Source organism: Melanerpes formicivorus, unplaced genomic scaffold (genome assembly GCF_026170545.1).
Source record: "Melanerpes formicivorus ecotype bairdi unplaced genomic scaffold, bMelFor1.0.p_v2 SCAF_58, whole genome shotgun sequence".
NCBI lineage: Eukaryota > Metazoa > Chordata > Aves > Piciformes > Picidae > Melanerpes > Melanerpes formicivorus.
In genome coordinates this window covers 4,116,468-4,141,365 of record NW_027142410.1, presented here as the reverse complement: position 1 = coordinate 4,141,365, position 24,898 = coordinate 4,116,468, and the positions used below count along the sequence as shown (strand labels likewise).

Sequence of the window (24,898 nt, the reverse complement as noted above, 5' to 3'; positions counted from 1 at the left end):
TCTGGTTTGCACAGGGCAATTGTGGTGGTTTAGGCTGGGTGCTGGCCCCTCATGCCACCACATAGGCCACACCTGGGATGTCCCAAAGGGGGCCCAGCCCAGTGGGTGGTCACAGGAAGCCAGGTATTTCATCCCATAATGCCCTGCTCTCCTATAAAACATCAGCAAGAGGTCCTCACTTCCTCTTTCTTCCCTCGCCACTGCCTAGGTAAAATGGTGTGAGCTGCCTCCCTTGGGCCTGCCCAGGCCCAAGGCTGGGCTGGGGGGGAGAAAGACCCCTGGGGGAGGGTTGGGTGTACCCCCAGGTGGGGGTGGGATGTTCTTGGGTATGTTTTGGGGTCTCTCTCTCTTTTGTCATGGTACTTGTGGTTTTCTGTAAAAACTTTCATTGTGTCCTTTTTTTATTTTCCATTTGAACTTTCTCCCATTTTTTTTGCAATCCGTTTTGGCTGAGTCTTTCTTTTGCCTGTGGTGGGAGAATTGGTCTCTCAACTCACTACAACAATGCAAAATGTAAGCCTAGTTTGTAAAATGTCTTGGTACTCAATTGCTCTGACCTCAGTGGCAACATAAGTATTTAGAAGGGCAATTCCATCACACTACTGATAAATCACTTGTTATGGCCATCACTGTTAGATGATTAAAAGGAATGGCTTTGTCTAGGTTCTGCTCAGGATGAGCATTCTCATCTCCTGGGAGCCGGTGGTCCATCATTCCTCCAGGAGCAGTAAATGAAGTGTTGAGTAATCTGTCCTTTGAACCACATCAAGAAGCTGTTAAGAGAACACAAGATGTTTAGCCAGCAGTACTAGCTGGATGTGAGCCCATCCAGGTCACTCTGTTCAGCTGACAGCTATTGCCAGAACCACGAGGGTTAGTCGCTGAGTCTCCGATGTCACTTTCTGCTTATTATTTTTGCCTTTGTTTTGCTTTGCAGGAAGGGAGGAGGAGAAGGATATAGGAATGATGCAGCTGCTGGTGGGCAGAGAGCTGGGGAGGATTTGCATGGTGGGAGGTATTTAATATCAGGTGCACACCACATCAGACACGATGCTGAGAAGAAGAGCAGAAGGAAATTCTTGTCATGCCATAAATTGCATCCTTGCACTGAAAAGGAAATGGCTTTCTGGTCATTCCATCTTTTAGTCCTCTTTCTCTCTAAGGAAAGTTTGTGTCTGTTTTTTCATTCCCTCTGTCTCTGGCTGGGATCACCCTCGTGACTGTTGCATGGGTGCACCTTAGTTCAGACTGCTCATGAAGGGGCACCTGTAAAGGCATTATGTGAAAACTGATTGGAAGTTGTCAGAGACCAGCAGTTGCTGCAATGGGGGGATGCCTTGTGCATGTCACAAGAAGGGTGATTAGAAATGGAGGCTGGGAAGTAGAGTGTGCCAGAGCAGTGCAAGAAGCTGGACCATCCTCCCAGAGAGGCATTTCTAGGTGCCCTATCCATACTCTGTGAGGAGTACACTGGCATCTAAATTTTGCAGCAGGTGGGTATAGGAGAGTGAGAGCCCATCAGTATTGGAGAGCTAGAAAGTCTTTCAAACATTTGGATCTTTACATCTTCTTTCTGGAAGTCAACGTTAGATTTTTACAGGGCTAACAATAAATGCTTTACAACCCCCCAAATTTGCTCTTCAACACAGAAAAGCAATGTGAAAAGCTTGCTATTTTGCTGTCAGCGAAAATCAATGCCGACCTTCAAAGGAGCAAGTAGTAGCCTCATTGTTGAATGATGATCTAAGGCCAGCCAAGCTTTCAAGGAAGGTGTGAGCTTTTGTTGGACCCAGTAATGCAGCTGGGCGGTAGACAAGCGTTTGGACCCGCAGATCTCCAGGGCAGAAGATCAGACATGACCATCTTCGTAGGTAGCCACGGCATGTTACACCGTGCGCTCTCGCTGACGCTATTGCTTCTCCTCACAGCCCTGCCCGAGGACCGCCGGGCCGGGAGCTGCTGTGCCCCGCCGGCAACCTGCCCCGGGAGGGGAGCGGCGCGGAGCGCTCCCCGCTGTCGCCGCCGCGGTGAACGGTGGGTGCTCAGTCCCACGGCACCGGCTTCCCGCTCCTTCTCCTCCCGGGAAGACAGCGAGGAGCCCAGCCCCGCTGTCTCCCGCCGCCCCTCACCAGGTCGCCGCTCTCATTCCTCCCGTCCGCTTCCCCGAGGCCGACCTGCTGCCAGCGGTGACAGGGGCTCCAAGACCCGCCGCCCCTTCCCCTGCCCCGCTCCCGCCCGCCCCCGAGCCCTCCTCCCGTCCCTGATTCGGCGCAGGGGCCCCGGGTGCCGGAGCCCCCTCCTCCCACCTCAGCCCCGGCCCCCGCCGGCGCGGCTCCCGAGCTGTCAGTGCGCAGGCAGCGCTGCGGCCCCGCGCACACGCCCGCGCCGACAACCGCCACCGGCGACTGCCGCCACCCGCCGCCACCCGCCGCCACCCGCCGCCACCCGCCGCCACCCGCCGCCACCCGCCGCCACCCGCCGCCACCCGCCGCCACCCGCCGCCACCCGCGGAGCCGCCGCCGTCACCCGCCGCTAGCCGCGGAGCCGCCGCCGCGGGGCGCCAGCAGGTACCGTGTCGGGGTGGGGGGGGAGGCGATGCTGGCGGGGCCGGGCCGGAGATTCAGAGCTCGTCCCCCTGGCAGGACAGGGGCGATGGGAGCGGGGCCGAGCGCGGGCCTGCCCCCGACTTGCCTGCCCGGCGCAGCAGTGCCCGGGCGGCGGCGGAGGGGATGTCAGGGTTCTCACGGCGGCGGACGCGGTCCGTCTGCGGGATCTGAGTCCGCGGCCCTCCCTCCTCCCGGGATACGAAACAATAACGGGAGCTGCCCGAGCTACCCTGCCTCACCGTGTTCATTGCCCGTCCATTGCACGGGTAAAGTTCCTGTGGCCTCGAGGGGCTGTGAAACGTTGGCGCCGTTTGGTGCGGAACCGAAGGTGCAGAACCTCCAACGGTCGGCCATTGGGAAGGGCATCCTGGAAGATACCCGCAGGGGCAGAGTCTCAGATGGGATCGCTTCTTGACTTTCCTGGGGGAACTGAGTGCTAAGGGTTTTCCCAAGAGGAACGTATGCGACTGATTCTGTAAGATACAACCTTTTGTCAGATAATGTAGCTTAATCCTTTTCCGTGTACTTGGCAATCCCACAGCCATTTCCACACCTACTCCACAAAAGCTCCCAAGGAAGTGGGTCAGCGTCTCCCGAGGACGTTCCTATTAAACACTCGGAGAGTTTCTGCACTGGCGGCTGTTGTGACCCTTCAGTTTATGCACGTACTGAATGAACCATGTTTCAATTATTCATCCTGATGCTATTGCAACCTTCTGTAGTTTCCCTTCTCCAGGGACATGATGTGTAACAAGACTTTGAAATACTTTGCCAGTGAGGCTGCAGTCCTGTCTAGGCATCTGGCAGCTGTTGACTTGCCTAGCCATTCATAAGGGTTAATTTATGGCAGTAAAAGGTACCTCAAGGGAGGATGAGGGTTCCCAGAAGGGCAGTATTACCCTCTACATTCCTTCTGTTCCCCTCTAAAAAGGTATAATTCAGAGTGTTGAGTGGTCAATTGACTAGGCTCTACAGATAAGTTTCATATTTTCCATCTTGAAGAAGTGACACCTTCAAAGTGCTTTTGATTTCCCTAACAGACAACCTGTATCTTTGGCATGGCATTGATTTAAATCTGACCATTTGCCAATGTGGCAGATGTTTGCTGCTTGTGAATGAAGAAGCAGATGTAGAAATTAAATACACTGGAGCCAGAGATTTGATGGCAAAACCTGGAATCTTGCTTGTTGTTATTTATGTTTCATTGGTGTCATTGCCTCTCCCTTGTGCTGTGTTCTCCAGAAAGTGCAGGTTGATAACTGAGAACCCTTTGTGTTTGCCAAACACAGGAGGCTGGGTGCACCTACAATGGCAGCAGCTGTGTTTGTAGAAGTGTAGGCTAACTGTACCATGGCCTGTAGTCGAGTAGGTATATAATAGCTTCTGTATTCTCCAGTTTATTAACAGACATATTTCCTAACAAAGCCTGGCTGTTGGTCACCAGTCCTTGGAATACTCACTCCTGTATGAAACACTAATCTAGATGAACAGAGAAATACCATATGTCTAAGGTGTGAAGAGGCAAGATAGTGTGAACCTTCTGTGCATTCCTTTTATTATAGGAAGACCAAAAGAAAAGGGGCCATTATGGAAGATGAATATGCAGGGAGCCTCCAAGTGATTGCTGTCATTCTGCCAACATTTTCACATTCACAGACAGAGAGCATTGAACTGGACTAATCTGATAGTGATGGGAGGTGTCCAAGGTGGAGAGCACCTCTGGAATATAATATTGTCAGTGGAGAAAGGTCTCCCTCCAAGACATATCTCTACATTTACTCTAAGGAATGAGAATAGAACAAAAAATAGGGCTTAAAATGGATAAAGGTTTTAAAATGCTGAAGTTTTGGGCTTTGTTCCTAGCATCTGAGGTCAGATGTTAGGCTTTGGTGGCATTTACTCCTGAACTCTTCCCTTCTCCCATCATTCTGAATTCCCAAAGTACGAAGGGTACATTGTACTCCAAGATGCACAGTTAAGGAAAATTATACTCTGACTGGTCTTTGGGGGTGAGGATCTTCATTCTGTCCTGTGAGACGCATTAGGACCTGGCACTTTGACAGCTCATCATAGAATATTTGAAAGACTGACTCCAATTTTTCACCCAGCAGATATTAAAAGTTTCAGCTCCTGCTTCTTGATTGACAGACAGAAGTTTGGTATAAATCCCATTGCTCAGCAGATCCAATCTGAACTAAAGTCAGGACTTTATTTTTCCTTCCAGCTTCACTTTACCTTTTCCTTTGCTCCTATCCTGGGAAAGGAAATTTGTCAGATGCTCAAATGAGGTATGCCATAACACACAACTGCAGTGCTGCTGGCTCTCTTGTCAATCCCTTTTCTAATTCTGAGTGCTTTCTTGTCCCTGTAAAGCCTCTCTTCTAGTTGTATATACTTCCTCCAGACAGGTTATGCTGCATATAATCAAAGATCTGAGGTTTCCAGCACAGGTGGCACAGCTGGAATCAGGACATGATCACAGAGCAAGCAGTAAGTGGCTACTCCAGAGGCTAGTAACTGATCACCAGGGCCCTACTGGGAAACAAAAGCAAATTCAGAGTCCTGTTTCTTCCTCATCCCTTGCATGTTCTCTGCTGTGCCAGGGCCTCAGCTACAGTGCCAGGAAACCCCTCCATACTGGGTTAAGTAGTCTGAGAAGTCTGCAGTACTGTTTACTGGAACAAGATCTGGATGAGAGACTCAAGCCTCCATTGTCAGAAGGAATACCAGCTCATCCTTATTCCTCTGTACACAAAGGCTTACTGTCTGTTAAGTGCCTGCTTGTGACTACCACGGTGGGCATTTGAGCTTGGAAGAAAGGCATCTGCAGTCTTTTGGTCAAGGGCAGATGGAAAGGAGACGTTTAGTCCATGGAAATAATTTCATCTGCCTTGGTGTACCCTTCCAGTGTGTGCTGCTCTGTGACTACAGCATTCCTGACATGTCTAATATATCCCTAAGCCTATGAAGAGATCTGGTCACATCTTCCCTCATGCATTGTTGCAGTATTCTGGCAGGTTCTAACAGGACTGGCTTTTGTGCTTTTGGCATATTAAAATATATTTATGGCATAAGAGTGAGAGATTTAATGTGGGTTTTTTTAAGTAAAAGTTGAGATTCTTGACCATGGTTGCTCGTGTTTTGCTTTGCTGAGGCACAGAGCACAGCAGGTGAAGAAAGCTGTAAGCTGCATCAACATGATTTTCTGAACAGGACGATCTTTAAATGATATCAGAAGATTCAGAGCTCATAATCTGTGTGGGTTTAGTCCTTCAGAGAGGCCACAAGCTGCTTAAAACTGATACGATAGCTGTGTCAGTGTGTCCTGGGTCTGCCATGGTTCCTTCTTTTCTTAGATAACCTTAATGGATGTACCCTGTAGTGGGTGTATCACATTTTTCAGGGATATAAAACTGTGAGACTTGAAATATGCTGGAGCAAAAGATTAGAATTCAACATTATTCCAGCAAATGAGAAGAACTGCTGGGAAATGAGCTGGTTGAGGTTTGGTAGGGATAAATGTAAGGTACCACAGTAAGGCAGGAAGGATCAACTGCCTAAGCACAAGAGAGAAGGAAGTGACTGGTCTGCCACTCTGCAGAAAAGAATCTGAGTGTTATGTTAGATCACAAGCTGAACATGACTCAATGTCATGCTGTTGCAAATGAAGGCAAACATCTTGCTAGGTTGTATAAAAGGCATGCAATCTGGAAGGTACGTGAAGCAATCCCGCTGCTCTGTTCAGCGTTGCTAAAGCCTTAGCTTAGAGGCTTGTGTGAAGGTTTGGTTATTACCCTGGTAGACAGGTGCCATTCAGTCAGAGAGAGTCCAGGTAAGGGCAATCAGACTTATCACAGCTCAAAACAAGAACAGAAACAAAACCACCAACAAAAAACACCCCACACCCAAAACAAAACAAACAAACAAAAACACACCCCAACCAAAAACCCAAAACATGAACTGCAAGGAGATTTGAAATGACTGAAATTATTTAGCCCAAAGGTAAGGAAGCTGGCAGAGGACTATTACAATCTCCAGATAAGAAATGTAGGAAATGATCTTCTCTTTGAACTCATTGTAGGTGGAACAAAAAGGAAGAAGTAGCAGAAAGAAAGATTACTTTAGACCAAAGGAATAATTTTATAGGACCTGGGATAATAAAAACTGTTGAATATTTGTCGTGGGGATATTGTGAAGACTCCTTAATTTTAGGAACAAGTCAGACAATAATCTGTGAAGAATGAAATTAGGCTAATGAGCCTATCATGAGAAAGCACCTTGGACTATTTGGCCTAGGTCATTCTTTGATCCATTTATGAAGGCAGCATTCTCATTTCATGTATATGAAATAAAAGCTGTCTGCTGGCCCTGCTCTGATGTTTGTCTGATATTCAGGGGTAGCACAGCACCAAGAAAACAATGCAGCTCTTTCTGAAAAGAGCCTGAAAGAAAGAAATATATTACTAGAAGGTGGTTAAAAGAGGTCTCTCTTTTTTGAGAAGGCATAGGGAACATGATTTTGTGATTTCCCTGGAGAAGATGTTTGATTGAGTCTATGCATACTGAAAACAGTGATACAGGAGTGTAAAAACAAATGAGCATTAGCAGTTAGCAAAATGATCCAAACTGAAAATACAAACTCTTCTAGTGTTTTACTCCTTGAATGGAAGACTGTAATCCAAAAATGCTTTTTAGAGATAAAATTAAATGAAGTGATGGCATTCAGAATAAGAATAAAATAAAGCATAGTTCTACAATTGATGTTTCTAGGCATTTCTCCAGGGAGAGAAAATCTAGGTCCTGTAGTATTCGTGGTTTATCATACATTGTTTAACATAAATGGAACAGAGATCCCTAGTGTGTAGTGAAAAAATGCTGGATCTCTGTAAGGAGACAGGTAGAAATAACAGAGCAGTGATCATCTCTTTTGGATGCTGCAGATCTTGAATAGAACACATTTTGAGTCTAACCAAAGGATTGTTTAATCCTGTAAAGGAGAAGGGGTTTTCTCTCTCCCCAGGCTTTAGACCTTTCCACTTGAACATAAAGAAAAGCTCTTCGAGAAGTTAAAGGCATACTGGGAGGAGTGGAAGTGGTTTTTATACCAACCAGGCAGCAGAGACTTTTTCTATGAAGGCGGGTACTCCCTGGGGCCAAAAGGCTGCAGAGCAGCTGCTGGGAAGTGTCTGTGCTGAATGAACAAGACAAGGAGAAAGTGAAGAATAGGCTGTGCTTTTTAGAAGGATGTTTTCATGGAGCTGTTGCTCAGTATACTGTAACATGTTAGCATTATACTCTTGATGGCATTTAAACACTCCTATACTGGAATTATCCATAAACTGTTGGAAAAACTCATGATTTACTCTGGAAACTGTGAGCACAAACTGTGACACTACATAAAGCTCTCATCATTTTTTCCCCTGCCCCCATCTCCCATTGTTGCTTGAAATGATTTGGGAAACACAATTATTTGTTTGGAAATCTGGTCACTGAGTGCCCCAGGTATTTCAGAGTAAATTCACTTCCTGTCCACCCAGAGACTGACCAGAGCTTCACATAGCTTGTAGTGTTTGCCCACGTTTATTTCATCACTACTCCTGTCCTTCTCTTTTCTTTCTTTACTTCTTATAGGAGTTTATGAGCCTAGTCTCTGTTTGGGAAACAGAAAGCAAATCCAGGTAAAGGCTTACAGTGACCTGATGCTAAAGGCTTGGATGAGTGCACTCTGCACTGAATAAAAAACTGGCTGGCTGGCTGGCTGGCCAGTCCCAAAGAGGGGTGGTGAATGGAATTAAATCTGGCTGGTGCCCAGTCACTAGTGGTGTCCCCCAGTGTTCTGTGCTGGGGCCTGTCCTCTTTAATATCTTTATCAGTGATCTGGATGAGGGAATTGACTGCACCCTCAGTAAGTTTGCAGGTGACACCAAGATGGGTGGCTCTGTCAATCTGCTAGAGGCAGGATCTGGACAGTTTAGACTGATGGGCTAAGGCTAATTGTGTGAAGTTCAACAAGACCAAGTGCCAGGTCCTGCACCCGGATCACAGCCACCCCATGGTAAGCTACAGGCTTGGGTATGTGTGGTTGGAAAGCTGCAACGTGGAGAGGGACCTGGGGGTATTGGTTGATAGTCGACTGAATATGAGTGAGCAGTGTGTCCAGGAAGCCAAGAAAGCCAATGGCATCCTGGCTTATACGGGACACAGGGTGGCTAGCAGGGACAGGGAGGTGATCATCCCCCTGTACTCAGCCCTGATGAGGCCACACCTCAAGTACTGTGTTGAGTTTTGGGCCCCTCAGTACAGGAAGGGCATTGAGGTGCTGGAGCTTGTCCAGAGAAGAGCAGTGAGGCTGGTGAAGGGCCTGGAGCACCTGGGCTATGAGGAATGTTTGAGTGAACTGGGGTTGTTCCAACTGGAGAAGAGGAGGCTGAGGGGAGACCTCATCGCTCTCTACAACTACCTGAAAGAAGGCTGAAGTGAGGAGGGGGCAGCTCCTTCTCCTTGATGACAAGCGACAGGACTAGAGGGAAAGGTTACAAGCTGCACCAAGGAAGGTTTAGGCTGGTTATTAGGAGATATTTCTTCCCTGAAAGGGTTCTCAAACATTGAAGTGGTCTGCCCAGGGCAGTGGTGATGTCACCATCCCTGGGGGTGTTCAAGCAACGTGTGGACCTGGCACTTAGGGACATGGTTTAGTGTTGACCATGCAGTGCTGGGTTGAGGGTTGGACTGGGTGATCTTTGACGTCGCTTTCAACCAGATATTTTCTGTGATTCTGTGAAGTGGTAGCTCAAGTTTAAAATCTCCTTCCTACTAGTAGAAGGAGGCAGTAGGCTGCAGAGGTTTTTCTGTGGGAAGCTTGTGAGGAAATCTGAGACAAGGCTGGGCAAAAAAAAAAACAAGGAAATGTGCTGGAGGGGGTTCTGCAGATGGTAATCTGTGGAGAGCTGCTGGTAATTGTCCTGAAAAGGAAAGTTGTTAGATATAGCTGGAAGGAAAGTTGGGGTCAGAAAGAATTTGAGTAGAGGGAGTAGCTGGAAATACGAACTGAATGTGTACATTTGGTTTCTGGGTGTGTGGCTGTAATGTCTCAGTGTGGTTGTGAGGAAATTGTGCAAATGGCACTTCGGTCAGCATGAGCTGCACATTTAATGCAAGGTAGCCATAGACGATCCTGCTTTAAATACAGGCACTGCCGCCCCAGTCTTCAGAGCAGCCATGTCCTTCATCTTAATTCCTTTTCTTTTTCCTTTGTATTATGTCCAGTTAGGGTCTAAAAGTTCTGTAAAACCTGATAGTGGGTTGCTGTAGTCATTATTTCAGTATTTTAGGAACATTCTTTTCCTATAAACAAAAATGAGAGGCAGCAGCTTCAAGCTGTCAAAGGCAATTTTGCTTAGGAGGAAAGCGGCTGGTCACGCAGATGAGCCTGGAATCTGTGAACACTTGACAGGCTCTGAGCACTTTCTCACTGTGAATGAGGAGCTGATGAGTGAAGAGCAGTGTCCAGCAGCGCTTTCTAATGGTAATGCCGAAGCCTTTTACCAGCGGCTTCGCAGTACAGATGGAGTTTGACAGAAATAGTCACACAAGCATTTCTCCTGCCATTAGGAGGGGACTGGCATTTTTAAAATACTGGAATCGATATAAAGCCAGAGAGGAGACATGGGGAAACTTTGTAAAATGATGTGTGCAGCAAGGAGGTTGTTCAGCAAATGCTTCTCCCTGTGCCTCCAGCCAGGGCAGCGAACTCTGACTTGTGGGCAGCAGAATGTCTTTATCAGATGTTGCAGAACAATCCAAGTCCAAGGGTACAGCTGTGAAAACTGAACTTGTCCAGGGTTTATGGGAGAAACTACCTCACTCCTTGTTGAAGAAGATGACGAGCTAACCAAATCCATGGACCAAAATATGCTCACAGTTTAAAAAGTGGAGGCAGAAACTGGGGTTTCGTGAAGACACCAACTCTCAATTCACAGCCTTGACATGTGTTATTTGCACCAGCTACAGCCTTCTCAGAAATAATCATTAGTGAAATAGCTACAAAATTGAAGGGACCCAGGTTGCAGCTGTCTATTGGCATTCCTCAAAGAGGTGCCTTTACAAGGCATTTGGCAGGAAAGGCCACTAGAAATAGGGAGCTGCACACTGCTGATCGTGAAGGGCTGGCCTTAACACACTTGGCAGTGGCTAACTTTGCTAACTTTGCTGCTTTTAGCTATGTATCTGCAGAGGTAAAAGAATGATACTGGGCTGAGGTTTTGGTAAACCTAAATCATGAAAAGCAGCTGAGAGGTTCATTGTTAATCAAAAGCTTCTGTGCCACCATGGGGAAGGTCTGGGTCTCAAGAGTCTGGGTGGTGACAGAAATGGGGGTAGTCACATGCAAGCATCACTCTAAATGACCACTTGTTGGTCTGTCTGCCAATTCACTGGGTGTGGATCCAACAGACTTGCCATGTCCAACAGCTAGAGAACAGAAACAGATAAAAGACTCATTAGCATATCTGGACTTTGTCTGCCACCTCCTTTCCCCAAGCAGAGTTTGGCAGAGCAGATTTTTCATTCTGGAATAATATTGGCCTCTGCTTTGGTGCTGAGCGCGTGATTCTTGATTATTCTCAGTTCTCCAGCTCCAGGCCTGTGTCCTGACCCAGTAGGAGGAAGAGCAGAAAGGAAGACACCAGAGCAGAGTTGGAAGATACACAGATCTTAATGCTTCTACTCTAAACTAGAGCTCAGTGAATTTCCAAATTGAGATGTTGCAGCATGTTGGCAGTGAAGAGCAGCACTGCAGTGCAATTCACAGTCTTCTCCGAGTACCTTCACGGTAATGAAACAGCAGGGCACGAGAAGAAATGAAGGTGTTTTTTTTGTCTGAGTGTGATGGCAGATGTAAAAAGACAGCATGCTTCTCTGCCTTACCTGTCAAGACAAGAATAAAAACTTCCAAGGAAAGCAGCATTCCTGTGGGCAAATGCCCCAGGACAGGCTTTTTTCAGATGGATTTGCAAAGCCTACTCTCGGAGAATACCAGTTACACTGACGTTTTCTCAAAGTGGCTTATACTTTGATGGATAAAAAGACCAAAGCAATTATATTTCCACTGATGAAACTAGTGTTACAGGTGATCTATCCACCAAAATCTCATCCCTTCTGAAGCTATCTGTTAACAGGAGGCAATCAAAAGCGGGAGCAGAGTTTCCCACCCTGTGAACATCTTTGGTTGCACTGATAAATCAGCTCCTAGCAGTCAGTAAGCTCAGACACAACTAGGAGACAAATGCTTTTTGTTGTCATTGCGTGCAGTCCCAGCTGGCACTCAGCTATTACTTCCCTTAGAGGATGGCTGCTGGACTCACCAGGCTCATCCTAACTGATGATTTGATGGTCAACCAGCAAGAACAGACATATTCCCTCTAGCTTTTACCTGGGTGGGTAGGTCTTAGAGCAATGACTGGAGGGCAGCATTCCAGTGAGTGGGGGAATAGGTTTGAGGCAGCAACTGCAGGCACATAGTTCCAGGGAAAGTGAGAATTACATGCCCACTCAAGTGAGAGGGAGAAGGAGGAGCAGGTGTGGCTATGCAGCTAGAAAAGAGAATAGGCAATAAACATCTAAAACTTTTTCCTTTTTCTGATTGGGATCTTATACAACAGTTAAATTAAAATCATCTACTGGCTGATACTAAGTGCAGGAGCACAGAAAGGAAATTGAGGACAGAGAGGACAGTGAACAGACCTCAAGAGTATACCATAGGTTCCAGTATCTCTTTGTGGTATCTCCACAGTCTCATGTGCAACAATCTTCATCAGGAAAATGTAAGATAAAAGTTGTGATTCCTGTAATATACAGACAGCCAAAATGACTTTTCTATTCAGTGCACTTGCATGGGTGTCAGCGTCCACAGACTCCTATGAATTCCTGCTTTTAACAGGTATTTTCATTCCAATAAGGTAAGAGCTATCCCTGACAGGTCTGCTGGGTGATTGGGCGTGTGAATGGAAGCGGCAGTATGGAAGAGGAAGGAAAGCCAGTGCAGCCTATGTCTGATTTGAACACTTACTCTCATCCTGGTGAAATTGCCTTTTTTTTTCCTGTCAGTACTTCTTACAACTAAGAATTGAAAGAAAATTGACAAATAGGGCATCAGCTGTGGGAATGGCTTAGGAACCTCCTGCTCTGGTCTGCATGGCTGGAGAATGAAACTGTTTTTTCAACCTCACTGAAGGAAGCTGCTTCTTCACAGCATCGTAGAATGGTTCTTAGATGCATAAAGTCTGATTTAAACAAATGACATAATAAGTACTTATAGTACTGTATATAGATACTGTAAGTACCTGCCTGCAGTCTCTGATCTGTTGGTAGACTTTCATTTGTTAATGGAAGGAGTCGGCATTTTTGCCAAAGATAGACTTTTCCGCGGCGGAAGGAAGTGGGGTGGAAAAACTGAGCCTTGGTATGTAACAATGAAACAGAATAAAGGGGCTAGGTCTGAGCTGATTGCAGAGCACTGATTCTAGTGTCTGTCTGGTGTCACAGCTCAGGTTACCCAATTCATTATAATGCAGAGATGCTTTTTAAAACAACATTTTCTGTAGAGGAATACTTTCTATATTAGTGCCATACAGTTCTGTCATTGAAAGGGTGGCTTATCATTTCCAAAAAGCATCCTGTATGCTTCAGTGTTGTACCTCTCTGGGTTGTTCCAGAGTTCAAAACCACACATTCATCAAGAGCAGAGAAAGGCCAAAGCCATGTGTGAATCCCTGATTTTCTCACACAGTCCTCTTCATACAGATTTTGCTTTTGAGTATCTGCTGCAATTAATTTCTCTTCAATATTGGAAGAAGTGATTCATTTGCATCATTATCTGATGCTCTATAATCTGTATCAGATGAGTGGAACAGACAGTATGTGGTATCTGGGGGAAAAAAAGTCTTGCTAACCCTAGTCCAAGAGGGCTGTTCATTACACAGGCTTCCACTGATTCAAATAATTGAAACATCTGCAGCTGTCCTTAAATATTAGAGTGAGAGCTAGGAAGAACAGGGCTTTGTTCTTGCAGTTTACAGGATTTTAAGAACTTTTACAAGCAGTTAATTCAACTTCACTGCTTCAGTTTAGTTTCATATCTCATTCTTCAGTGATCTTCTGGGTAAAACTCCCTCTGAAATGAAAGGACTCCTGCCTGAGGTAAGACTAGGGAATCTAACTCATTAATATTTTGGAATAAAAAGAAAACTCTTTTACAAGAAGATATGATGTACAAGTCTAGCAACAGGGTGACCTTTCTTTACTGGGAGTCCTTTTGTAAATCGTAGGATTCTGCTTTGGGACAGAAAACTCACCTCCAACGAGCTCTGAGCTATTAAAGTTTGGTAAATTCTGTTTCTTCACAAAAGATTTGCAACTCTGTTCTGCTCTCTGAGTCACTACCATTTCAGCCCCTTCTTTCCATGCCATTAATTTAATGTCAGTGCCTTTGAGAGCCATTTAGCTCCAGCATGTGTTGTGTGCCTCCTATTCCAAAATTAGTTTCTTGCCTTCTTCCCTGGGGGCTGCTGTCTCTGTTGGTACTGCTTAGTGCAAAGGCAGCAGCATGCCTTGGTGGGTCTGCTTAGCTTCCTCACATACTTCCGTGGTGTCACCATGATAAGGAGTGGGAGGGGAGAGGACAGGGCCATGATCCATATGTAGATGTGGTAAGAATAACACAGCCGTTGCGTGTGACGTGTGGCCCATTCTGAAGACCCACTCTGCACCCCTAGCCCAGGTCTCTCCCTCACTCTGCAGTGTTACAGCTTAAGCCATCGCATGAACTCCAGGCTGATACCGCAGTGTCCGTGGCCAGCCTCACGTCTCTGGTTCTCTCTCCTCTCTGCTGGAAGAAAGCTATTGCAGTAATAGACATGGGCACCAGAAGCATTTGCTGGAGGGGCAATGGAAAGTTTTGAAATCTTTATCTTTTGGACTAGCAAATCTGAATGCTAATATTCAAGTCCAAGAGCTGTCATGAATTGCCTGTGTATGGCAGGCCTGTAGCTAGCTAGTGGCAAACTATTCTGATGGCAAACTATTCTTAGACTGGTTTAGTGTGAGAGGCAGTTATTAGATACTTTCTAAATTCTTCTTAAAAGATAAAGAACCTAAATAGTCCTGAAAGTGGTGAGTGGGAGCTGTCAAGGAAGCAACTTGCTAAGGAAATGCAGCATAATTAACTGCCTTATTTAAATGACCTGCTAGTAAGTTACAGAGAAGAGCTGATAAATAAAGGTCTGAAGCAGCAGAGTCTTTGCAACCATAACTGAGTGATCCAACCTTTCATAGGTGACTTTATGACAGAGAAATTAGCTTTGGGACAGAAACAAGTGTAGTGATCATTTGAAGGAACGTGAGGTCAGATTTGCTATGGAGTTTATTAAACTGTTTAGCCTTTTTGTGTTGTTTTGGCCAGCAGTGACATGCTTGCAGCATGTTCCCTGCTCTCAGATATGCTGAGCAAGCTCTGCAGCACAGGCAGTGCTTCAGAACCAGGCTGGTTAGTGCAGCTGAAAACGCAACTGCCAATCCCTGTCCTGTCGGTTTTTGTCTTTAGGGCATGCAGCCATCTCACAGTCATCCTGGTTCTCCATGCAGCCACACCACGGTGTTCTTCAGAATAACAGTCAATGAGTAGGGATCAGAAACATCTTATAGCCCTTACAGGTTTGCCTTTAGGGCTTGGGTTTTCTATTCTGGAAGCTGAGATGAGCCTGCCATGCTAGGTGTAATGCACTGCTAAACTACTACTGCTGAATCAGAGGCTGAGCTCACAGCATAACAGTTTGGGATATAGTTCTTGGTGGACGTTAGGGCCTATTAGTATTGTTGAAATGGCAGCAATAGCCAAATAGCTTACAGACATGGGAAGAGAGAAAGCTTTTACCCTGAGGAGCTCACAAACTAAATGGCAAAGTAAGGGGAAAAAAAATAAAGACAGCATGGAAGCAGATGCATGGCAATTAGCTATGGCTTAATAGTTCCCTGGAAAATGCCCATCAGATGTGCCCTTAGCTTGTTAGTTCCATGTAAGTGTCATGGCTGGGGTGAGTAGTGAGTAAAGTTTCATCTATGAGAAGGCAGTAGTTTTGGGAATCAGTTACAGGATCAGGAGTCACAGCTTTAGAGGTCTATAGTGTGACCTCCTGCTGAAAGCAGGGACAGCACTGAACCCAGGCCAGGTTTGGGTGTCACTTGCAACCTCAGACATGAGTCAATTCTCTCAACACCCTTCAGTGCAGCCCCTGGGGTCCCATGGGTGTGCTCAGGAGAAGCAGGCTAAGTCAGGAAAGACATTTAGAATTCAAGGGCATGGAGGAAAACAGATGTTTGTGGGAGAAGTGATCTAATATGAAATTAGGATATGGGTGAATACTTCTTTGCTGCTGTGTCATTTTGATATATTTAAGTGAGAATCTAATTCATTCTTGGGTTCATATTTGTTAGAGATGCATTTCAGATTTCAGTTTTATTCTCAAGAGTGAAGGAGCAGGGACTGTGGGTCAAGTTGAGTTTCTGCTGGTGAGTGCGTATCACACCTGGCCAAAACAGGATCCCATTGCCACAGTCTGCGTGGATTCCATCTGCTTTACTTCTATTACTAGGTCATCTCAGTTGATCTGCATGTTCACCCCTTCATCCCTTTTCATTTAGGGTTTGTCTTCACCCCTCCTCGCAGTGAACCGCATGCTTTGCTCCTGCTCTGCTGGTCTGTGAATTCATTGTTTGCAGGCTGGCAAGGCCCCAGTTCTGGGGAGACAGATGGAGCAGACTGCAAACCAGGCAGTTGCCTCCCAGCCTGAATGATATTTTAATAAGCACAGAGAGGTGACAGAGAGAGGAGCTGCTCACTGGAATGACTGGCAGTTTTGTTTTCAGCCTGAAAGCACTAATAGATGAGCTTTGGCCTCAGCCCAAAGAAAAAACAAATCACAGAAGCTAGAAGCAGAAAATCCCATTAGCTCCAACTTATCTCTCTAAGGGTCAAAAAAGTCTTTTCTCTCTGGCCTATTATCCAGATAGGGAGCTGTTTCCCTGGGCTTGGTATCTTGGTTCTGTCTTAGAGATTCTGCACTCTGGGAGACTTGCCTTTTATTTATCTTTTGTCTTCCCTCTTTTTTTTTCCTTTCTTTTTTCATTTCACTGATTTGCTTTCTTGTCTTCCTCACTTCCCTAGACATTCCCTCTTCTAGTTTCTTTACACTTTTCACAGATTCGTGGTGAAGTCTGTCCAAATAATGGGGTGTACCTAACTATTTGGCTCCTAGCTTCCAGCTCCTGCGAACCAGCTGGTGCAGTGCTAGTGCATGGGAATCTCCAGAGCATGTGTCCTCTGCTCCCTGCCCTTGGATTTCAGCTGTATAACACCAGGTCTGTGTAGGGCTTTGTTTCGTCCTTGGTCTTGCAAATAAAAGCACTATAAAAAGGAACTCTGGCAAAGCCCCAGCAAGCTCTGAGACCCTTCTGCACTGTGAATGGCACAGTGCTATACAGGCAAGCTGTAGGTTAGCCAGGCTCTCAGAAAAGGAGATTCTTTTTCTTCCGGTGAAGGTCTGACTTGTGCTAGGAAACACCAAAATGGTGCTGGGATTTGAACTGAAGTATGATCTTGTATACCTATCAGAGAATGCACTGAAAACTTCTAGTATTTAGACACAGACCTTCCTGTCAATGTGGACAGATTCCAGTCTGGGTTTCAACTAGAGTATGAACTGGAAATTAATGGGATTGCTGCTAAAGTATGCTTCTTTTTCCTTTCAGATACAATGATGAAGGTTCAGATCATGTTTGGCTTCCTTTGCTGCATGGTTTTCCTGCCTACAGATGGCTTCCCAGCAGACACCAATACTGAATTTCGTTCTGCTTTCTCTGTGGCCAGAACCAGCAGCATGGAAGGAAGCTCTGAGATGGTCATTACCTTTGACAAAGTGTACGTGAACATTGGCAATGACTTTGATCCCAAGACAGGATTGTTCCGCTGTCGGATCCCAGGAGCCTACTACTTCTCCTTCACTGTTGGGAAATACCCAAAGAAAAACTTGTCTGTCATGCTGATGAGAAACAAGAATGAGGTGCAAGTGATTGTGTATGATGAGCATCACCGCAAGGAGCGGAAGGTAGCTAGCCAGAGTGCCATGCTGCAGCTCGACTACGGTGACACCGTTTGGCTGCGTTTACATGGAGATCCCAAGTACGCTCTTTACAGCAATGTGGGCCCCTATACAACTTTCAATGGCTACCTGATCTATCCGGACACTTCTGCCTTCTTCCAGAATGCTCTTAGCTCTCAAGAGCTAGGGCCACACCATCACACTGCTCAGCCGCTTCCTGGAGAGCAGAAGGAAGCTTCTCAGCGACATGTCTTATCTGATCAGCCAAGCAGGGAACAAGACCCTCGCTCTGCATTTTCTGTTGCCCGCTCGCAAAGCCTCCTGGGCACAGATGACAAGCAAACCCAGCATGAACCAATCACATTTGACACAGAGTTTGTGAACATTGGAAAAGATTTCAATTCCTCCACTGGTATCTTCACCTGCCGTATACCTGGTGCATACTATTTCTCCTTCACCATTGGCAAAATGCCCTTTAAGACTATGTCAGTGAAGCTTATGAAGAACCACAATGAGGTGCAGGCTATGATCTATGATGACAACCACTCCAAGAGGCGAGAGATGCAGAGCCAGAGTATCATGCTGCCTCTGCAGTATGGGGACACCATCTGGCTCTACAGCCATCAGCATGATGGCTATGGTGCCTACAGCAACCACGGCAAGTACATCACTTTCACAGGCTTTCTGATCTACCCAGAGGCTCAGCCAAAATGGCTTCCAGGTGCCAGCTCACCACAAGGGTCAAATAATTAAATGCAGATCTGAAAGAGTAAGAAGAGCCAAGGTGCCATGAACTTGGGTACAGCTCTTCTTTGAATTCATCCTCTACTTTGAGCATGCTTTCATGTGTCTAGTGTTGTCCCTATGCTGCACGCTTGTGCCTTGTCTGCAAGGCCACTGCCGTGTCTGCCATTCACCCCTAGAATGGTCCTTACTTGTTGTCTGTGCCTGTCCTGTGCTGGTGTTTGATTTCAACATAAAGCATGAGGTAATTTTGGGGCAGGGGTGGGGTATTGTGATGAGGTGGATGCTGAGGATCAGAGAACACTGCAGCAGTGTGACTGCAGACCCCCAGCATCTGGAGAGCAAAGGGTGTGATTACTTTCCTTGTGTATTTGGGGAGGGAATAAATGTAATGGAAATGAATGTAATAAAAACACAAAATATGTAACATTTTCCCAGACTGGAATTTGTGGTTACTTGTGAAACTCGTGTGCTTCTCACTGGCTGAGGTACCAGCTCAGGAGAGGAAGCATGATGGTAGGAGCTGCAGACTGTGATACAGAGCCAGTCTGTGTGTCCACACTCTTGTCATCAGTGTGGGTGCAGTGTTGGTGCCTCTTATGAGAAGCAAGGCTTGTCTGCAGCCTCCCTGCCTCTGTCACTCCATACCTATCCTAGATACCAAATGATGGGAATGTATTTGGGAAAAGGATGAAGGGTGGAGATTAGAGGTGTGTAAAAAAGCAGCATGAGAATAGAAGAACATTAGGTGTAACACATATTTGCCAGGAGTTACATTTCAAATAGAGTGCTAATCTTCATTCCTACAGCCTTTGGGGAAAACCAACCAACCAAACCCCAGCAAACACAAGCAACAAAGCAGCTTCTTTATGAACTGTGTAAATCTATCTTCTGTCACAGCCCTACCCTGACCTCTAAAACCATTATCTGTGGCAACTTGCTTCTTATTTCTGCCTCACCACTTTACCTCCTCATCTGCTGGGCAGTGGCAACTTGGAAAAATATGAACTAGGTGAAATGCTAGCAGTTCCCACTTTGAAAGTCACACCTGCCTCCTTGACTGAGCATGGAAAATTAGGAGTGTATTCATAGAAAGGGCATTATGGATCCCATCATCTAAGCATATGCTATGAATGTTCATAAATAATGTACCTGTAATGGCAGTGGGAAGGCTAGTAGAAACAAAACAAAAATAAACCCCAAACTTTCCTGAGCAGATAATTAGATGTATTTAATTCCACAATTTAATGTGTAGGAGAACTGCATCCAGTTCTGGAGCCCCTATTACAAGAGGGATGTGGAGGTGCTGGAAGGTGTCCAGAGAAGGGCCACGAGGATGAACACCTCTCCTATGAGGACAGACTGAAGGAGTTGGGGCTGTTCAGTCTGGAGAGGAGAAGGCTCCAAGGTGACCTAATTGTGGCCTTCCAGTATCTGAAGGGGGCCTACAGGAAGGCTGGGGAAGGACTTCTCAGGATCTCAGGTAGTGCTAGGACTAGGGGGAATGGAATGAAGCTGGAGGCAGGGAGATTCAGGCTGGATGTGAGGAAGAGGTTCTTCCCCATGAGAGTGGTGAAGCCCTGAAATGGGTTGTCCAGGGAGGTGGTCGAGGCCCCATCCCTGGAGGTGTTTAAGAGCAGGCTGGATGAGGCTCTGACCAGGCTGATCTAGTGTGGGGTGTCCCTGCCCATGGCAGGGGGGTTGGAACTAGGTGATCCTTGTGGTGCCTTCCAACCCTGACTGATACTATGATACTATAAGAGAGAGAAAGGCTAATGATCCCTTTCTGTCAAGTAATCCTCTTTCTGATTTTGAGGGGAGAGGGCGGGTGTTTATTGCATTTGACTTGTATAGTGCCATAGCTGTACAAAAACTGCTGAGGAAATAACTAGGTCACAATGCCTAGGAATTTAAATGAGATTTATGAAAGCATATTCCAAAGTGACAATGGGCACAAAGCAGTGCAGATCTGTAAATATGATATGCAAACACTTAAAAACTTCATGGAATACCTACATTTTTCAAGATGCTTTTTAAAAGGAGAATGAATACATGAGGTGGAAATTACTGTGGATACATAAAATGTGATGCCACGTGAGCAAAAAGCTGAAAGGAAATGTGACCTATATCATGAAACACAACAAAATCTGCTTAGCTGGTTACTGGAGAGGAGACAAGAACCCACATTTGGTGGAAACCACCAAGGGGAGTATAAGGAGGCTGGGCTGAATTGTCTGAAATGAAGTCAGCTAGGGCAGCAGTGTATCATCCTGGGAAAATCTGCCAGGGCATCTCCCCAATAACCATCGGCAACAGAGAACATCTGAGCAACACTGCCCCCTTCAGCACAGCCCGCCTGAGAAACAGGAAGAAAACCAATAAAGGGTCAAGCACATTTTATAGTTTTGTCCTATTTTGTCTAAAAATAAAAGCTTGAGTAACCTTAGACGGATGATAGTGCAATGCAGAAAGCAAGACAGAAGGTGATGATGTATTTCTATAGAGTCCTGGATAATGTGGAAGGTATCCCAAGTAACCAGGAATGCAGCTGCAGTCAGGTGTGTCCTTTCCTGCAGTAGCTGCCCTTGTTACGTCTCTCTCTTGGTCCTGGACGGGCTAGAACGATAGGAATGTTTCAGGGATGCCAAATATGAAGGTTTCTCCTGCCATGGCCAGGAGGCCAGGAGGAGGGTGGTATTTGCAGGGCAGAGCCCCTTGCACAGGTCACGAAAGATTTCATCCACCAGCTGAGAGAAAAGACTAATCCAGAGATTTTTATCCAGACCCTGCTCAGAGCGAACCTGGTAGGCACAGTAAACGCTGGTGAGAAGAAGGCGGTCAAACTGCATCGCAGGCAAGGGGGCATCAGTCACCGAATAGTATCTCAGATGCTGCTCCACCTCTGGCGGTGTTTTGGGAACTTCATCCTCTAAAATGTGCATGAGCCGCCGCACCGGGCGGAGGGAGGCCAGCTCCTCATCCTGCAGCTGGATCTTCTCATTGGCCTGCACGTCCAGTCCTCCCCAGAGCATCTGGAAGAGAAGAGCAGCACGTGCACGGGAGGCCTGGCACAAACCTCTGCCAGTGAGCAACGAGCTGTGAAGCCATCTGCAAGCACTACCAGATCTCGGGCTGCTGCCTGACTTGCTGCCCACAGCCCACCCAGTCCTGCTCTGTCTGCCCCTGCGCCCGCCCCACACCCCTGTTCTGACCAGCCCCACACCCATTTCCCCATGGCACCTCTCCACTCCTGCCTCCCACCCTGCCTCTCTTACTGCAGTCCTTCTTGCAGTGGCTTCCTGGCCAGGCTGCCATGGCTGCAGGGTGTGAGCTCCCTTCAGCTGCACCCTTCAGTTGGAGGGAGCACAAACACAATTCAGTCACTGCCAGGGTGTTTTCCAGGCACTCCCAAAAGCCGGCAGGGATGAGAACAGGCAGAACGAGTGAGCTTTTATGTGCAAGCACATGAGAGCCTGCCTGCTAACAGTGCCTTGACCTGGGGGCCCCCAACACTGCAGAGACCTCTAACATGATGTCAGCGTCCTCTGGACCATGATGGGGTATGCTGGTGACGGTGCTGTCCCTTCTGTGCGGATGTTCATCTGCAAGACATCAGGCAGTGTGTGATAGCACAAGACCATTGCCCTTCCTGTTTATTTTTGTCATTTGGTTCTCAGTAACTTCTTCAGTATTTGTGAGCTGCCACTCACAGCTTGCCAAACATGACAGATACTGACCACGGGATTTTGGTGAGCAAAACAAGCTTTTAAAGAGAAACAGAAGTGGTTAAGGGAGGCAAGTGTCAGTTTTGGATATGATGGCATTTAGTCCTGAGATAAAGTGTAGGGCAGCAAAGGTTCTTGCTTTGACAGGCAGCAAAGAAGCCCCTCATGCCATGCATAGATGGGTTTGAACTGAGGGACTGGGTGGGTCTTTGCAGCCTCCTGGTGAAGGAGAGGCTGCATCCCTCCATTCTCCATGTTGGTCAGCATAGCCAAGACCCTCTTTACTTCTTACAGACTCATCCTTCAGGTCAGGAAACATGAAATGGGAAAAGTTTGGATAAATAATAAACTCGCTGACACTCCTTTTTAAATTATTTTTATATGGATGAAGGCTTTTCTTATCAAAAAGAGGGAGAAGTTCTGTCGAGTGCTCCAGAGTTAAGGTCAGAAGGTGCTTAAAAAAAGTAGGGAAAAGATTTAACACTGTATGTGTGATGATTACTGCAAGCCCCACTATCAGCTTCCCACCCTTGATTAAAGCATCTCAGCGTGATGCCTGAGCTGCCTCAAGACTCTCACCGCCACTCCGCCCCACACACAGTGGTTGCTGAGGGGGGTTTCTCCACACAGCTGTAGGCACCCTGGTCCAAGCCAGCTGTGCCTTTGGAATGTAAGCAGGGATGTAGCTGCTCTTTCCTTCTCCTCCATAGATGTCAACTGCAAAGTCAGTGCATGTGTTGAACAGCTGCCAAACTGCTGTTATGAGTAACCGCCTCATAAATATATGCAGAGTTAGTTTTTTGAGTAGCGTAAAACAAAAACCAAGCAAAGCATAGCAAATAATGTATTGAACTAATAATGTAAATATTCTCTGGAGATAGGGACATTGTCCCTTACTTATTTAGTCATTCAACAGGATGGAGGGGTGTTTTCCCCCCAAAAAAATCTAGAAAATCTACAAACCATATTACATGATCACAGGATGTTAGGGGTTGGAAGGGACCTCTGGAGATCTTCAAGTTCAACCCCCCTGCCAGAGCAGGACCATAGAATCTAGTGCAGGTCACACAGGAATGCATCCAGACAGGTCTTGAAAGTCTCCAGAGAGTATTGCAGGAACAGACTTTTTCAATAGAGATCTAAGAAAACCCCCCCCTCCGCCACCAAAGCCAGCATCAGGTCTTTATCCCTGTGAGCAGGTACAAGTGCCTCCTACAGCAGACAGCCCCCCATGGTACTCAAGCTCTATCCCTGCCAGCACAGCGAGCAGACACCTTGGACCAGAGCTGAAGGAGCAGAAGTGTGCTGCTGGAATTTCAGGGACCCGTGCCAAGCCCAGCAGCTGCCTCACTAGCAGGTGTACTTCCTACCTGTCAGCCTCTGGGACCCAGCAAGCACGCAGAGGATCAGCCAGTTGCCAAGCCGTGCCCTGGCCATGGCAGCCCAGACACTCTGCCGTGGGCCCTGCCTGCGGGATGCCAGAGCCATTTGCTGCCGTGTCTGCCCTCGCTACTTCTGGTCCCAGCAGCCTCTCTTGGATCTGATCCACCTCTCTGTATTTCTGTTTCCAGCCCCAGGGAGGGCTTGCAGTTCAACTTGCTGACCCCGAAGGATATTTTCCATCATATTTTGGAAACTTGGAAGACTACTGTGACGTTTTTGGCAGAACTGCTTAAGCTTAATTTCCAAAAACTGATTTTGCCTTGCAGTTTGTTAGGGGAAGCTATTAGTTGCAAGAAATTTCACTACACAGGACTGCCCCTGAAGAAAGGAGAACCTCCTAGTCCCTTCTGCTTTCACACAGTACCTCTATCATACCTCCACAACACTTCTGCTCAGCTCATTTCCAGCTCATTTCCGGCTCATTTCCAGCTTTCCTGAGCTTGAAAATCTGCAAACAATTCTGAAACATCACAAACAAATAAGGCCAGCAGTCTGCATGGAGTCATGGAGTGGCAGCAGCTGCCAAAATACACAAGCAGGCAGAAGAGACGTCACTTGTTCAGTTCTGTATCAAACCTCCCAGAGGGACAACTTGCTATATGGGCCTAGAAAACAGCAAGGATCAAAGCCACCCAGGCTTTACCACCTCCTCATCATCTCCTGTGACAAGATTTCTGCGTGACAATGAGCATCAGAACATGGGGACACAACAGTCCCCAGGCTGGGTCTGTCTGACAGGTGCTTAGAAGAGGAAGATGAGAAGACTGAGGAAAGAAGGGAAGGAAGGACATACATAGCTCCCATGGAAGGTGAGGTTCAAGTTACTGAAGGTAAGGAAAACGACCTTGAGGGAAGGAGGAGTGAAGCACTGACTGTAACCTAACAGAACCTCCACTGCTATACAGGGCATTGTGTCCAAGATCTCTTGATGTTATGTCAATCACATTCTCCCTCTGCACAAACATTATGTTTAAATGGCAGTTTTCCTTCTGCTTCTGCTACCACCAGTCTTTTGATTTACTGCACTGGGAAATAGCTCCTGTTTATGATACACAGACCATGAGTCTTGGCATGGTGCTTCAAGCAACCTGGGATGGGGGAGGGAGAATGTGGGGGAAAATGTGCTGTATAAAGAACTTTCACAGTAACAGAAGTGGTGCCAGGAACTCTTCTCTCTTGTGAAATAGGCATCTGCATGCAAAAAGAGCCACTGCAACAGGAAACAGAA

The 24,898-nt window shown here is 46.7% G+C and overlaps 2 protein-coding genes across 5 annotated transcripts; one reads left to right on the top strand and one right to left on the bottom strand.

The window, feature by feature from the left end:
• Positions 1 to 2,352: 2,352 nt before the first annotated feature.
• Positions 2,353 to 18,920, top strand: LOC137452720 (complement C1q tumor necrosis factor-related protein 4-like). 3 transcript variants are annotated; one of them, XM_068161370.1, is made up of 2 exons: positions 2,353 to 2,567; positions 17,409 to 18,920. In XM_068161370.1, exon 2 carries the CDS (start codon positions 17,414 to 17,416, stop codon positions 18,509 to 18,511), a length of 1,098 nt encoding a protein of 365 aa, XP_068017471.1. In that variant the 5' UTR covers positions 2,353 to 2,567; positions 17,409 to 17,413; the 3' UTR covers positions 18,512 to 18,920. The 3 variants fall into 3 exon arrangements, with proteins under 3 accessions (XP_068017471.1, XP_068017472.1, XP_068017470.1); XM_068161371.1 differs by lacking the exon at positions 2,353 to 2,567 and adding an exon at positions 3,065 to 3,081; XM_068161369.1 differs by lacking the exon at positions 2,353 to 2,567 and adding an exon at positions 16,940 to 17,018.
• A 1,487-nt stretch (positions 18,921 to 20,407) lies between these two features.
• LOC137452719 (protein FAM180B-like) lies at positions 20,408 to 23,737 on the bottom strand. Of its 2 annotated transcripts, XM_068161367.1 has the most exons (4): positions 23,598 to 23,737; positions 22,025 to 22,104; positions 21,304 to 21,534; positions 20,408 to 21,118 (listed from the first exon to the last, which is right to left on the bottom strand). In XM_068161367.1, exons 1-4 carry the CDS (start codon positions 23,713 to 23,715, stop codon positions 20,900 to 20,902), a joined length of 648 nt encoding a protein of 215 aa, XP_068017468.1. In that variant the 5' UTR covers positions 23,716 to 23,737; the 3' UTR covers positions 20,408 to 20,899. The 2 variants fall into 2 exon arrangements, with proteins under 2 accessions (XP_068017468.1, XP_068017469.1); XM_068161368.1 differs by having other exon boundaries at positions 21,007 to 21,534.
• Positions 23,738 to 24,898: the final 1,161 nt, after the last annotated feature.